This window comes from Ambystoma mexicanum, chromosome 2p, assembly GCF_040938575.1.
Source record: "Ambystoma mexicanum isolate Mex_15411 chromosome 2p, UKY_AmexF1_1, whole genome shotgun sequence".
NCBI lineage: Eukaryota > Metazoa > Chordata > Amphibia > Caudata > Ambystomatidae > Ambystoma > Ambystoma mexicanum.
Window position 1 is genome coordinate 346,600,176 of NC_090923.1, and position 15,085 is coordinate 346,615,260.

At 51.0% G+C, this 15,085-nt stretch overlaps 1 protein-coding gene across 2 annotated transcripts in view; it reads right to left on the minus strand.

The window, feature by feature from the left end:
- DENND6A (DENN domain containing 6A) overlaps positions 1-15,085 on the minus strand; it is a 1,713,534-nt gene that overhangs the window by 18,034 nt on the left and 1,680,415 nt on the right. For both annotated transcript variants that reach the window (XM_069643682.1, XM_069643681.1), the window contains one exon: positions 90-164. In XM_069643682.1, coding sequence (XP_069499783.1) covers positions 90-164 — 75 coding nt within the window. The remainder of the gene's footprint in view (positions 1-89; positions 165-15,085) is intronic.

Genomic DNA, 15,085 nt, shown 5'->3' on the forward strand with positions numbered 1-15,085 from the left:
GAAAATAGAAACCTTTACAGTTTGCATCTGACAAAAAAAACAGTTTTAAAATTAATCGAATCCCACTTTCCCTTAGTAAGCGTACATACCAGTTTATTCTTCAGCTTCAAGACAAGGTCCACTGCTTCTACTTCTGTGTGTTTCTGTATCCATACAAGCAAATCCTACCAAATACATCAGATCCATTTGGTTAAAAAATTGTTTGTTGCAAAGAACAGGCAATGATTAACCAGCATAATATCCCCCATTCATATTCTATAAAAATGTGCATTCAGATGGAAACATTAACCAGCATAACATCCCCTAATAATAGCCTGCAAAATTGGTATTTAGATGAAAATAAATTGATGTTTGATTCATGTTTCCAGATAATAAAATAAGGCACTTAACATTTATAGGAACCTTTAATTAAATCAGGTATACCATTCATGAGAAACATTTCATGCAGAAGTTTGGAACATTGTATTAGTAGAGTCTGCAGTCCCATACAGGATTTAAACCTCTTGAAAAAGTCTTAAAGTGAGGTCATTGTGCTTTGATTTAAGGATAAATACAATTTACAGCTGCTTTCAGGAAAGTAAAGCATTGCAGTTTTATGCACTAATCACCAACACACAACCATGGCAATGGCTGGTTTGTGCATAACTGCATCCTGACAAGCAAGACAAGGTAGTTCAGTATGGAAACGCAAACTGTTGCAATGCATAAGCTTGGTTTACCGTCCACTCTTCCCGGGATGCCAAAAGTGTCAAAAAGACTGTTAGCTTTCGAAATACTGATTAATCGCACTAACCACTGTAAAATTTAAAGATAAAATATCTACAGAAAAAGGCTGAAAAAGTTACCAGATTTAGCAAGGCGTGCAAGTCTAACAAGGCATATACATCCATCTAGCTATTACATAGTGGCCAGGTGTATAGAGTTTTCAAAGTCCACCCAGATAGTTCCGATATAGAAATCCAACCCACCTCAAGATATTTCGATTGTGTGGAGGCAGTCAACTTCCCTGGTTGATTTAAAAAGACTTTTGAGCACTTTTTAATAGGATCCAAAAATGAAAAAGGAATTTGTCCCCAACATTGTGAAAAGCTCTAAGATTGAATGCAAGATACTTCATGTCTTCAAGAGTGCAGACACTTCTTAGGGTGGCCTCAGAGTTACTAAACAATATAGGAAGTTCACAGGAAGACAAGAAGAATATTTGGGTATGTGCACGCACAAACTATGCCAAAAAAAGAGTTAGAATCCACATCAAAGGATAAGGCCTCATTGGGAGTTATCTGCCCAGTTCTAGAGCAACATCTTCTGAAGGATGAAGACGACTTAAAAGAGACAGACTGCATTGGGTTAGGCTACAAAAAGGGCAAATAGTATAAACCAAAAATGATATGTTACATAGTGACTAACATATTCCTAGTCCATAGTCCCCTTTCCTCACCAGTGTATGGGCGTCCCTCACTAGGGACGGGAAACGGAACCTTTTTCAACAGAAAAATTGTCTTCCCCATTAAATTTAGATGCGCGCAGAAGCGCAGCCCCGGGAGCATGCACTCCCTTGTCTCAGCCCACCTAATGACACAGGTTAATTAAGGGGGAGGAAGGTGGGATGTATGGAGGAAAGGGGACTATGGACTAGGAGTATGTTAGTCACCACGGTGAGTAACATAATTACTCCAACATTCCGTCCCCTTTCCTCCATACTGTATGGGCGATTACAACTGAATGAAGCCCTGGGGAGGAGAGTTGCCCCTCTCGGAGAGCATGTTTTTCAAAACTGCCTGGCCAAATGCTGCGTCTGATCCGCCATCCAAGCAATAATGCTTGCAGAAGGCTGATGGAGAAGCCCAAGTAGCCGCCCTGCTGATCGTCTGCCATGCAACGTGTCTCTGGAAGGTCACAGCAATGGCCTTGGCTCTGATCGTGTGGGCGTGCATGCTTGCTGGCAAAGACACATGCTGCCCCTCGGATGCTTCCTTTATGGCCATCACCACCCACCTTGCTATTGACGCCTTGGATGCTTGGCCGCATGGCTTTGACCCACCGAACGTGACGAACAGGGCATCCGATTTGCAGAAGCTCTTGGTCCTGTCCAGGTAAAATCTCAGTACGTCCGACATCCAGACAGTGCAACATTTTCTGTGCCTGGTCCCACAGATTTGGAAATAATATTTGAAGTACTATCTCCTCATTGAGGTGAAAAGATGACAACCTTTGGGAGAAATGAAGGGTGCGTCGCTAGCACCACGGTGTCCCGGTGAAATGTGGTTCTGATGCCACTAGCGCCTGTATCTCACTGATCCTGCATGTTGAGGTAAGGCCAACCAGGAAAGCAGTCTTTATAGTAACCAGCCTGATATCCGCTGATGCCATGGGCTCAAAAGGCTTGTGAGCCAGGGCGCCCAGCACCACAGTAAAGGTCCCAGACCGGGTGTGGCCGCTTGACTGGGGGATACAATCTGGTCAGACCCGCCAAATGCTTATTGACCAACGGATTGGGGAAGGAGAAGAGGTTATTTCTGGAGTTTAAGTGCCTATAGATGCCAGATAGTTATGACAGGTGTCTACCTGCACACCTGAGTGGGCCAGATGCGTAGAGAAAGACAGCACATGGTTGTTAGGGAGAATTCTCTCTTTAGGCTGAATTTCCTAACCTAGTGAGTCCCCCAGCAGCTTTGCTGGATTCCTGGAGTTTGTTTTTTTCTCCTGCCAAGAGTGAGACTCTTTCTCCCACTCTGGGACATGATTTATGGTGTTCCTTTGACTGTTAATGTGTTTTATGGGCTATGGGGTCCTTTACTCCATAGGGTCTCATGTGTTTTTACGATGTGTGTTACACAGCACCCTCCGTGCAGTAACACAGGGGTGTCATAGTGACACCCCACCATAGACTCCATACCCTGGGACTGACTACTGTCTCCTAGGGCATGTAAAGTCACCATTGACTTTACTAGTCCCAAATTATTAACAGAAACCAGTACAAACCATCATATTGTGGACGTACTGGTCGGGGCAATTCGATTGCCCAGGGGTCTGTTAGTCGAGGGGGCACGTCTTCGTCCCCCCTGATCGAGTTTTGGCTGGTGGCAGTGGAAACTACTTTTTATATTCGACCGCAAATATTTTCCTATGGGATTTTCCCATTGTTCGAGGCACCCAACTTTAATTATTTAATTCTCATAGCCTCGAACATACCGCTGGTTTATTTAATTAATATTAATTCGTCGGTTGGTATTTTTTGCCAGGACTTGATTCTAAAATGCCGTTTGTGTTCTCTTCTGTGACTCCAACCCAAGTCGAGCCCTTTGTTCCACTTTTTGGCGGGCTTCTCCACAGAAGCCTCCAAAAGTGGTGCCACTCTGTCTGGGTACCACAGGGGGTGTGGGAGGGGGTTTAGGCACCCTGGACTGAGTTAGCTTGGTAACTCAAGTCGCACTCTTGTGTGATTGGCCCAAGTGGTGAGCCGGCCGGCTCACCACTTAGCATGTTTGATTGACAGCTAGGCTGAGTGAATGGGGGTATGCTGCATAAAAGCAGGGCTTTGGGGACTGGAACTTCAGAAGTCACCACAGGACCTGAGAATCTGACGAGGGAGAAGCTGAGCCGATCTACCACGACGACACCACCAGTGGAGACCTGCGGAACCGACACACCACTTCCCGACGACAGAGAAGATCTCCCGGCTGGAGAGGCTTCTTCCACTGACTGGTGGGCAGAACCAGTTTTACCTTCTTTCTTCGCACCCCAGACTGGTTTGTGGTCGAACTGCCCGTGCCAAGCACCCCGGTGGCCGGATAGCCACTCACCACTGAACCGCGAATCAACGGACCGCTCCTTGTACCTGAGAAACTCAGCGGCTGGTTTCTTCTCTGGCAGTGCAACGGACCCCTGTCTTCCTCCACGACGAGATCCTCTCTTCCCCTAGAAGAAGCACCGACTTGCATCCGCTGGCAGGAACAACTGCCCCCACGGGAGTATTCTCACCACTTAAGGTACCGTGTCCGCCAGGCCTCCCTTTCTAAAGATTGCTACAAGGTAATAATAACCCCTTAACCTTCTGGAATGGGCTGGCCGCCTTGACCCTCTAACTGGTCCCTTTCTTTGGTCCAACTCCTTTTTGAACCGTTACAAGACTTTTGTGCACTGCAACCGTGTGACCTTGGACACATTTCGTTTGGTCCTCTTAAAGTGGATCCGGCCTATTGAACTCTAACTTCACGGTTTTACTTTGCCTTCCTCTCTTGTTATGTTCTTGTAAAAGTGTTTGGATCTGTTTCAACTTATTCTCTGCTTTTCTCTCCCTTTTTAAAAAACGAACTATTAGAGTGCCATCTACGTTAAGCGCTCACCGCTGTCTGAAAATAAGTGGGGCTTTACTTAAGACTTGTCTAATATTCTTTTAAGGGAGTGTATATCTTTTAGTGACCGTGTTTTTGAATTGCTTACTATTAGTGCCTGTGTGTTTTTCTAGATGTGGTTTTAAATAAATAATGATATCTCTTTTACACCAAGCCGGGGTCAGTGTTTACTTGTTCTACTGTGTTCTCTTGACCTATTGTGAATACTCTGTATACTGCCTAACTCTTCTTGAGGGAAGTCTGACTGCTCAGCCACAGCTACCAAGTGAATCTGTGTGGTACAGACTGCTACCAAGTGGGTTTACTGCCAAACACCTGTAGTCTTAAATCTTTTGCAGTAGTCCCAGAGGGAACTGCACAGATTTCTGCCTAACAATGGTCTAGTGTGCATGCCAGAGGACCTAACTTGATTCCCTTGGCCCAGTGACAGAAACTGGTCCATTTGCTTCTGTATTGACTCCTGGTGGAGCTGGGTCTTGCCCCTTGAATGATAGCCACGTTGTCCTGTGACAAGTGCAGATGTGTTAGGGTGACGTGTTCAGGAAACAAGCTGCTAGTGTTCAACTCTGCAGAGCAGGGTGAACCACTGATCCTCCCTGCTGGGATAGTAGGGGGGCTGGTACCAATGGAAGGGGGGCTGGAGGTTGGACAGTCGGAGTCCTGAGAACCAAGGTCTGGCTACCCACCGCAACGCTATCAAGATGAGATGAAGCCTCCGCGACTCCTTGACCTTGCAGATGATCCTGTGAATCAACAGGGTAGGGGGAAAAGCGTATACCCACATGTTCCACTGAATCTGCAACACGTCCCCTAAGAGAGCCCTTGCCTTGTCCCATCCAGGATGCAAACTGGCGGCATACCCTGTTGCTCAGGGTGGTGAATACGACTACTTGAGGGTGGCCCTACCTGTTGAAGATTTCGCTCCGGACACAATCGTTCATCTGCCACTCGTAGTTGTCGACCCTCAGCCTGCTGAGTCTGTCCGCCTCCATGTTGGACTACCCCAGGAGGTTGACGGTTGATAGGTAAATGCTGTTCGACAGTGCCCACTCCCATATGTTGGACAGCCTGCACTGGGGAGGAGACCTGGTACCCCCCTGCTTGTTGACGTAATACATGCATGTGGAGATGTCTGTCCGAATGCAGAAGGGCCTTTTGCTGACCATGGGGAGCAAAGCTTTGAGAGCAAGCCAGATGGCCATCATCTCGAGCCAATTGATGTGTTCTAGTTGTTTCTGCTTCCATGGACACTATGCTTGTCCAGGGTAGCCCCCACGCCCCCGTCATCCTTCCAGGGACAAGTCTGTGGTAATGGTGACCTCCGGTAGTTGCTGCCTGAAAGGCCTGCCCACCAGCAGGTTGACCTCTGTCCACCACCACGAGAGGTCCTGGTGAAGGTGCTGTGGTATGCTGACTAGAGCCGCTTGGAAGCCTGATTCCAAGAGGCTGAGAGATGTAACTGCAGCCTCCTCATTTTGAGGCTTGTTGAGTCTGGCACCGCCGGGAGACAAGTCGCCATCATTCCTAGCATGTGTTGGTACCACCATGCCGAAGTTACTGATCTGCTGAAGAAATTCCCTGTGGCCTTCTTGATTGCCATTATCTTGTCCTCTGAGGGGAAGATCCTATCCACTCTTGTATCCCAAATTAGCCCCAATAATGCTAAGAACTGAGTGGGAAGTAACTTATTTCTTGAGGTTGATGGAGAACCCCAATTCGTATAGCATGTGCATAACGGTGGCTGCCGTGTGCTAGACTTCCTCGGGAGACTCCACTCGAACAAGCCTGTCGAGATATGGATAAAGGTGGTGGCCTTCCGCTCTGAGCGGGGCTGCCACCGCATTCATTAACCTTGTAAAGACCCTACGTGCCGAATTTAGGCCAAATGGGAGGACCTTGTATTGGAAATGAAAGCAAATGATCCTGAAACATAGGAAGGAGCGATTGGGCTTCCAAATCGGGATGTGCAGGTAAGCATCCTTCATATCCAGGGAGCAATTTGTCTCCCCCGTACAGTGTCTCTGCTATCAGCATAGGCGTAAGCATCATTAACTTTTGAAGGAGCAGGGAAAGGTTCAATGTTGAATGGTCCAGGACAATTCACAGGCAACCTGGTTCTTTTTCTGTACGGCAAAGATGCGAAGTTGAAACACATGCCTCATTGTGAGGTTGGTATCTCCTCCACCGCCACCTGGCTCGCTATGAGCGTAACGGATCTCAGCCAGAAGAGTTGCCGTCCCAATCTGGGGGGCGAAGAGATGGGGGTATAGGCGGAAGCCCGAGGAAACCACAGAGAATCCATGGGTCCGTGAAACTTGCCTGCCCCCCACCGGAGAACTGTGAATCTGGATGGTACTGTCACTGCCTCTTCCCTTCTGAGACTGGTGCCTCGGAGAGGTACTGGAAGAACCCATTATGCAGCGGTGTTGCTAGGTCTGGAAAAGGTCAGGGGCTCAGCTAATGCCGGGACTGGCGGGACTCGGGGCTAGCTAGTATTTTGGTTGTGGCACCTGAGCTTCTATCCGAGGCTACTACCCAAAGACCTGGGGCTATAGCCCCCTTAGCTGCCCCCTAGCAACGCCTCTGCCATTATGTAGCGATTTGTGCTGCTTCCTTCAGTGCTGGCAGGGCTGCCTGTTAGGGAGAATTCTCATTTATGGCTAATTTCCCTCACCTAGTGAGTCCCCCAGCAGCTTTGCTGGACTTCTGGAGTTTATTTTTTTCCACTTGGTAAGAGTGTGAGCTTTTCCCCCACTCTTACCTATGTTTTGCCATCTGTATTTCTCTGTTTTTATGATTGTGGACTCTGAAGTACACCACTTTAGTAGACCCCTTCTTTTTGTGCGTTAACCAGCACCTTGAGTGCCGCGGAACAGGGTTGTCTTTGAGACTTCCCCCGACTCCATTTCTGAGTCTGACTACAGTCCCCCAGAAAAGGGTAAGGAACAAGTTACTTATCTGTAACTGTTGTTCTCCAGCATGGGTCTGGCATGGATTCACATGCTCATGAATATTCCCCGTCGTCAGGCCGGGAATCCTCGGTATAGAAAAAAAATCAGTATCAGTTTTGTTTCTGATCTGTCTTTCTTAGTAGTAACCAATCACTGGTCTCTGGGTCATGCTGCCCCCAGCCAATGACTGCCCTCTCCCTAAGCCCCGCCTCTGGCAGCCATCCTCAGATTTGGTAGCACGTAAAGTGGCAGTATGGCCAAGTGAAGAGCCGCAGAGGGGTAGGCGGGAGGGTTCGCATGTGAATCCATGCCAGACCCATGCTGGAGAACAACAGTACAGGTAAGTAACTTGTTCCTTCTCCAGCATGGGGTCCGGCATGGATTCACATGCTCATGAATATAAGAATACATAGCAGTATACACATGCACAACCGCGGGAGGTGGCAACAGGCTCAACATTAAGCAATACAAAAAACTCAACATTAAGCATCTCTTACCTCCTCACCAGCGAACAGGTTGCGCAGCACTGCTTGGCCAACCCTGGACTCCTCCCTGGAGTCCCGATCGACGCAGTAGAATCTCGTGAAGGTGTGCGTCGACCTCCACGTCGCAGCCCTGCAGATGTCGAGCAGGGGCACACCAGATAGGAACGCTGTGGTAGCAGCGATCGCTCTGGTTGAGTGGGCTCTCGCACGGCCGGGCAGCGGTCGGTTTGCCAACCGGTGACAGTGCATGATGCAGCCAGAGAGCCATCTGGAAATGGAAGCCTTCGAGAGGGCCTTCCCTCGATTCACAGGTCCAAAGTTTACAAACAGCTGTGATGTCTTCCGAAAACTCTTCGTGCGGTCCACGTAGAACTTCAGTGCTCTAGCTACGTCCAGCGAGTGCAGAGTCCTTTCAGCTGGCAACGAAGGCGACAGGAAGAAAACTGGCAACACCAAGGGCTCGTTGAGGTGGAAGTCCAAAGGCACCTTGGGCATGAAGGAGGGGTGCATCCTCAGCACCACCCTCGTGTCGTTGTGAAAGGTCAAGTATTGTGGCTTGCAAGATAGGGCCTGGATCTCTCCCACTCGTCGTGCGGAGGTGATGGCCACGAGAAATTCTGTCTTCCACGACAGAAACTTAACGGTGCCGAATGCATAGGTTCAAATGGGGCCCCCATGAGCCTGGTCAGCACCACATTGAGCTCCCACGCCGGGGCAGGGGCCTTCACCGGCGGGAATGATCGGAACAATCCTTTCATAAATTCCTTCACCAACCGATGAGACCACAAGGACGACCCGTCCTGTAGTTCTGATGTATCGTGAGATGACGGCCAGATGTATCTTGATGGAAGCGTGAGCTAGTCCAGCCTTGGCCAATGACAGTAGGTACGGCAATACTTGAGGGGCCGTAATCCGCAGAGGGTTAATCTTCTGTGCACGGCACCAGACAGAGAACCTCTTCCATTTATGTCCGTAGCACTTGAGTTGAGGACGCCCTGGCCTTTGCAAGAACCTCTCTGCAGTCGGCTGGGATGTCGTACCCTCCAAACTCTAGTGCTGCAGGAGCCAGGCCTGCAAGTTCAGCGACTCTGGGTTGTGATGAAGAATGGCGCCTCCTTCTCTGGAGAGAAGATCCGCGTCCGACAGCAGCTTGACTGGTGTGGACGCTGACAAGTCCAGAAGGTCCGGGAACGAGATCTGTCTCGGCCACGCCGGTGCGACGAGGATCATCCTGCACCGGGACCTCTTGAGCTGGTTGATGAGCCGGAGCAGCAATGGCAACGAAGGGAACGCATAAAGAAATAGGCCGTCCCAGGGGAACGAGAAAGCATCACCCATGCTCCTCGGCTGGCGGAACCTGCTGGCGAACCTCCGGCACTTGGAGTTCGTCGCCGTCGCGAAGAGATCGATCTGGGGTTCGCCCCACCATCGGAAGAGTCGATCCACTTGATCCTGGCGTAGTTCCCACTTGTGGCACGAGCGCAGCTCTCTGCTGAGTGAGTCGGCGATGGTGATTTTTATTCCTGCCAGATGAAAAGGCACCAGAAACATCCCTTGTGCGACGGCCCAATGCCACAGATCCTGGGCTTCCTTGGATAGGGCAGGGGATCTGGTTCCGCCCTGCTTCCGGATGTAGAACATCGTGGTGGTGTTGTCAGAGAAGATCCTCACCACCTTGCCCTTGAGAGACGGAAGAAAAGACCTGAGGGCCCAGAACACTGCGCGGAACTCCAAGATGTTGATGTGGAGTGACTTTTCCTCCGGGAGCCAAAGGCCTCTCGCGTGAAGATCTCCGGAGTGCGGTCCCCAACCTTCCCGGAGACATCCGTCGTCACCGTCACCTGGTGACCTGAGGTCTGAAAGATGAGCGGGTACCCGACCACCGGATCGCCTGACGGAACGTCTCATTGAGTGGGATCCTGTCCTCGAAGCTGCCCGTCGACTGGACCCAGCGGGCGTCGAGGAACTCTTGTAAGGGGCGCATCCGAAGTCTCCAAAGGCGCACCAGATAAATGCAGGAGGACATCATCCCGAGGAGGGACTTGATAGATCTTACCCTGGCCATGTCCGTGGCCAGCAGACGCTGCACCTTGCCCAGGAAGGCCCTGGTCCTTTCCTCCGACGGAGAGGCCAGCCGCGCCACTGTGTCGAGCTTGGCTCCCAGAAACAGGGCGACTTGCGACGAGACCAGGTGGGATTTTGGAAAGTTGATGGAGAACCCCAGGTCCGTGAGCAGCTGGACGTCTTCGCAGTGTGCTCCACGTCGAGCTCCCTTGTCTTTGCCCGGATGAGCCAGTCGTCCAGGTAGGGGTAGACGTGGATCCCCTGTAGGCGCAGCCGCTCCGCCACCGGTGCAAGGCACTTGGTGAACACCCTGGGTGCCGACTTTAATCCGAACGGGAGGGCCTTGAACTGGTAGTGCCGCCCTTGGACCACGAACCTGAGGAACTTTCGGTGTCTTTTTAGAATGGGGATGTGGAAGTACGCATCCTCCAAGTCCAACAACGACAGGAAATCGCCCTCCTCCAGCTGTCCCAGCACGTGCTGGAGGGTGACCATCCGGAACTTCTGTGCCTTGATGTACTTTTTCAGTCGTCGCAGGTCCAGGATGGGACGCCATCCTCCTGTCTTCTTCTTTACGAGGAAGAACCTTGAGTAATCTCCGGAGCCCCGAAGCCTCTTTGGGACGAGCGCGATGGCACCTTTCTTGAGCATCGCCCTTACTTCCAACAGTAGTTGAGGGATGTGATTTTCCTTCCTGGCCACGGGTGGAACGCGAGGGCACTTCTTCTGGAACTCGAGGGCGTGCCCTTGGGCCAGGGCGTCCAGCACCCAACGGTCGGTGGAGATGGACTCCCACACGCTGACGAACCTAGTCAACCGGCCTCCCACTGGGGTGCTTCGGCGGGGGCCCGACCCCACGGTCGGTTCAATCTTGTTTGGAGGCCGCCTTGCCTCCTTGACCTCCCTGTCGAAGACAACGGGCACCACCTGACATGCCGCGTCCCCTGTAGGCCTCCTGAGACGAAGATCTTGCCGCTTGGTGATATGTCGAGGAGCCACTGCCGGATCCCTTGGAGGCACTTTGTCTGCCTCCGGTGCTCCGAAAGGACGGCCGTCATTGTTGGAGCACTCCCAGTGCCCGGGCAGTCTCCGTGTCTGTCTTGATAGCCTGAAGGGACTCATCAACCGTCTTTCCAAACAGGTTGTTCCCGTCGAAGGGCATGTCCAAAACTTTGGTTTGTACGTCTTGGCGGAAATCCGTCGCCTTGAGCCATCCATGTCGTCTCAGGCAAACGCCGTTGCCCAACTGACGGAAACCGGTGTCGGCGAGGTCCGTTGCCACCGTGATGGCGTGGTCCGAAGCAATCTCACCTTCCTGTAAGATTTCAAGGGCCTCAGCCCTTTTGGCGTGCGGAAGTAAGTCCAATAGAGGGGCGATTTTGAACCACAACTCCCTGTCGTAGCGGGCTACGATAGCCAGGGCGTTGGCCGCCTTGATAGTCGTCGCTGCAGATGAGATGACCCATCATCCCATCGTGTCTAGCTTCCTGCCCTCGCCGTCCGGCGGGAAAGTTGATGTCGAGGCCGATGCCCCCCCAGCTTTCTTCTTTGCCGCTGCCGAGACGACCAAATCCGTGGTAGGTTGTGCCTGAAGGCACAAGGGGGCAGCGTCGGGGACCCGGTACTACTTCTCGTACCGGTCCCTCTTTGCAGGCGCCATGGAAAGGTTCTTGAGGAGGGAGAGCCCCTCATCCCAGATGCCATCCAGAAGTGGTACGGCGAGGACCGTCTTCCTTTTAGCCTTGCGCCGTTGGTAAAGGAACCCTTCCTTTTTCTTCTCTTCGGGGCAGAGCTGGAAGAGCTCGGATGCCCAGGAAATCATGCAATGGAAGGATCCAATCTCGTTGGGCGGGGACGCCCAAGCAGGGGGCGACGGGGGGGGACACGTCCCGTCGTCGCCTCCGTCATCATCTGTACCTGTCGTAGCCGTGTCCGTGCCTGTATCATCCCCGTGGGTAGTTGACCGGGGGGAAGGCAGAGCGGGCCGCAGTGGTGGGAGAGGTGGCGGAGGATGCGTCCTCTTCTTATGCGGTGGACTTTCCGAAGGTCCCGGCTCCGGTTCCCCCGTCGGGTCTGGCTCTGGTACCTCTGTCGGGGGGAGGGGCAACCTTGTCCTTATCTCCGAGCATAAGGACTGAATTGCTGACAAAATGGCCGCCAAAGTGTCCTTCGGTACCGGAAAAGACGGGCGCGAGCGCTCTTGAGGAACCTCGTTGGCGACACCGTCGCTCTCGTCGCCGCCCTCGTCGGGATCCCTCCCGATGGGCTGGGCCGCCTCCACGACTTCTCAGACTTCCTCTTACCCGAGCCAGAGCGTTGGCTCGTGGTTGATGGTGCCAGGGAGGATGCGCCCTGCCTGGCAGCCAAGGAGCCCGACCGTTCGGCGCTCCCGGTGCCCGCAGACTCGCGGTGCTTGGCCTTTTGTTGGGCCCCCGTCGCCGGGGCACCCTCACAGGACTTAGAAGACCGCTCGGACTTCTTCTTCTTCTCGCCTGACGGGCTCTTACCTGCCAGCCAGGTGGCGAGACGGAGGTAGCGATCCTTCATGGTCCGCTCTGACATGTTCCCACAAAACGCACAGTCCTTCTCCACGTGCGTCTTGTCCTCATGGAGACAGAGGCATAACGAATGCTCGTCCTCCTTGAACACATTCTGAAGCTGGCATCCAGGGCAGGTCCTGAACAGATTCCCGGGCGTCAAGCTTCCTTTCTACTGGGCCATGTCCGGGGTAGGCCTCGGAACTTCTGGAATCCTCCAAAAGCGTAACTCGACGAAATCTTCACCCTTGTGGGGCGTAGAAAACTCCAAAACGGGTCCCCGTTGATCGGATGTAGAAACGGTGGAGCTTGAGGCTCTTTTTAAACAAAAAAGGAGAAAAATCTCCTGAAAAAGCGCAAAAACGCAGCAAAAGCTCGAGAGCTACACTACGAGGACTCCCAACACTTGAACGTGCGGTAAAAATTTGAGGATGGCTGCCAGAGGCGGGGTTTAGGGAGAGGGCAGTCATTGGCTGGGGGCAGTATGACCCAGAGACCAGTGATTGGTTACTAAGAAAGACAGATCAGAAACGAAACTGATACTGATTTTTTCTATACCGAGGATTCCTGGCCTGACGACAGGGAATATTCATGAGCATGTGAATCCATGCCAGACCCCATGCTGGAGAAAGTTGCCATTAACTTTACTTAGTCAATGTACCACAGATCCAGTACACCCTATCTTCCATGGAGTACTGGAAAGGGTTAATTCGTATCCCTTTTTATCTGTACCTCCCAGAGCACTGTTTCGCTCTTTTAACATTTAGACTTGGCTGGTGGCAGTGGTATCTACCCTAACTTTCCTACCGCGATTATATTAGATAAACGTGGTATTGTTCTTGACTATTATATTAGCCTTGAACATAAACCCGCTGGACCAAATCGTCTTTCTTTTGGGTCCGGTTGGGTTTATTCGCCATTTCTTGTGTTTTACTTTGTGCGGCAAACTAGGTTCGCTTTCTTTGTTCACCGTCTTTTGGCGGGCTTCTGCTCAGAAGCCCTCCACCAGACGCCTGGGTGTCTAAGTGGGCTAAATGTGAGGGAGGGGTGTAGTCACCCCCTGCACAGGATATCCTAGGAAACCCAAGTCGTACTTTGCCATGATTGGCTGAGGTGGTTGTCCGGGCTGGACAACCCCCCTGCTGGGTGATTGACAGCCAGGCTGTGTGAATGGGGGTTTTGCGCATAAAAGGCAGGTCTCTTGGGCTAGAAGTCAGAGAGTCGCCACTGGAACTACAAGGAACCGAAGAGAAGCGGAGAGAACAACGGCTGCTGCAACAACCCTGTCCCGGTGAAGCCCTGCTGCAGTCCTGAGCGGTTGCCAGACATTTGGTCGAAAAAAATTGGTCGACCAGACAAATGGTCGAACCAATTTGGTCGAAAACCAAATGGTCGAATTTTTTATTTTTTTTATTTTCACCCCTTTTTTTTAATTTCGGGGGGGGGGGGGGGGTCCCCCCCAACCCCCTTTTTTTCTCTAAAAATCCCTTTTTTTAAAAAACGAAAACCCGAAAAATAAATATATAAATAAATAAAAAAATTCGACCATTTGGTTTTCGACCAAATTGCGTCGACCAAATGTCATTCGACCAGTTTTCAGTCGACCAAATGACGACACCGTCCTGAGCTATCTAAGCTTCAACAACTAAGAGAAGATCCAGTCCGGAGTCTTCTTCCCTTGAGCCTGGTGGGGATAACCAGCTCATCTTCCACAGCCAGAGGATCCTCTTCCTTGGTCAAAATCGCTGTACACAGCTGTAGTGGTCCGGATAGCCATTTGAAGAGCCTCTCCTGTTTTTAAGGAGCGCACCTTTTCTTCGTTGTCGCTGCTGCCGGCTTCATCCCTGTGTGGTGCAGACCCCCTTCAGATGTCGTCCTTCACAACGAAGCTCCAGGAATCGGGGGTCTGCGGGAAACCAACAGGAACAACTGCCAGGGCACCAGCTGCACCATTGGAATAAGGTACTGTGTTCTGCTTGGGGAAACTGGGTGAACCCCTTTTCTTCATTTCCAAGGCTTGCCCTTGTCTTCCCTCCTTCTTATAACTTTTGCTTCCCAACATTGACAATATTGAAGTACTCTTGGCTACGTTGAATCGTGAACTATTTGACTGTTTGATCTTTGGCAACAGGCCCCCGGTGTCACTTGACCCTGGCTCCGGCCCATTGACTTTTGAACTCTCGTCTCTGAGTGTTTCTCGATTCTGTCTGCCTAACCAAAATATTGCCTGTGATTTTTGCCTTCAACTCCCTCTTGGTATCTCAGATGCTAAGTGTGTTTTTGCCCCGGTAGCATTTCATGTCACGGATACGCGTTTATTTAGTAGACTGAACTGTCAAATAGTGATCGCAATCGTATTCATGGTAACGTGTTTTGTTCATAACACCGGTTCATTCAAACACAGGGTACTTACCTTGAGACATACTGTACAAAGTGAATTGGTTAGTTGTAGTATATTTGACGTGTGATTTGTGTTTAAGTTTAATAGAAGTGTTGTGTTTATAACAAATGGTTTAAAAATAAATGTACTTATATTTTTCTACCTGAAACCTTGAGTCAGTGTTTGCTTGAGTCACAGTAATTGTGGTCCCTTTGTGTAATCTCTGCTACTGCTCATATACTCTTGAGATAAGCCTGGCTGCTCCGCCACTGCTACCACTCTGACAAAGTAGTACAGGCTTGTACCAAAGGTA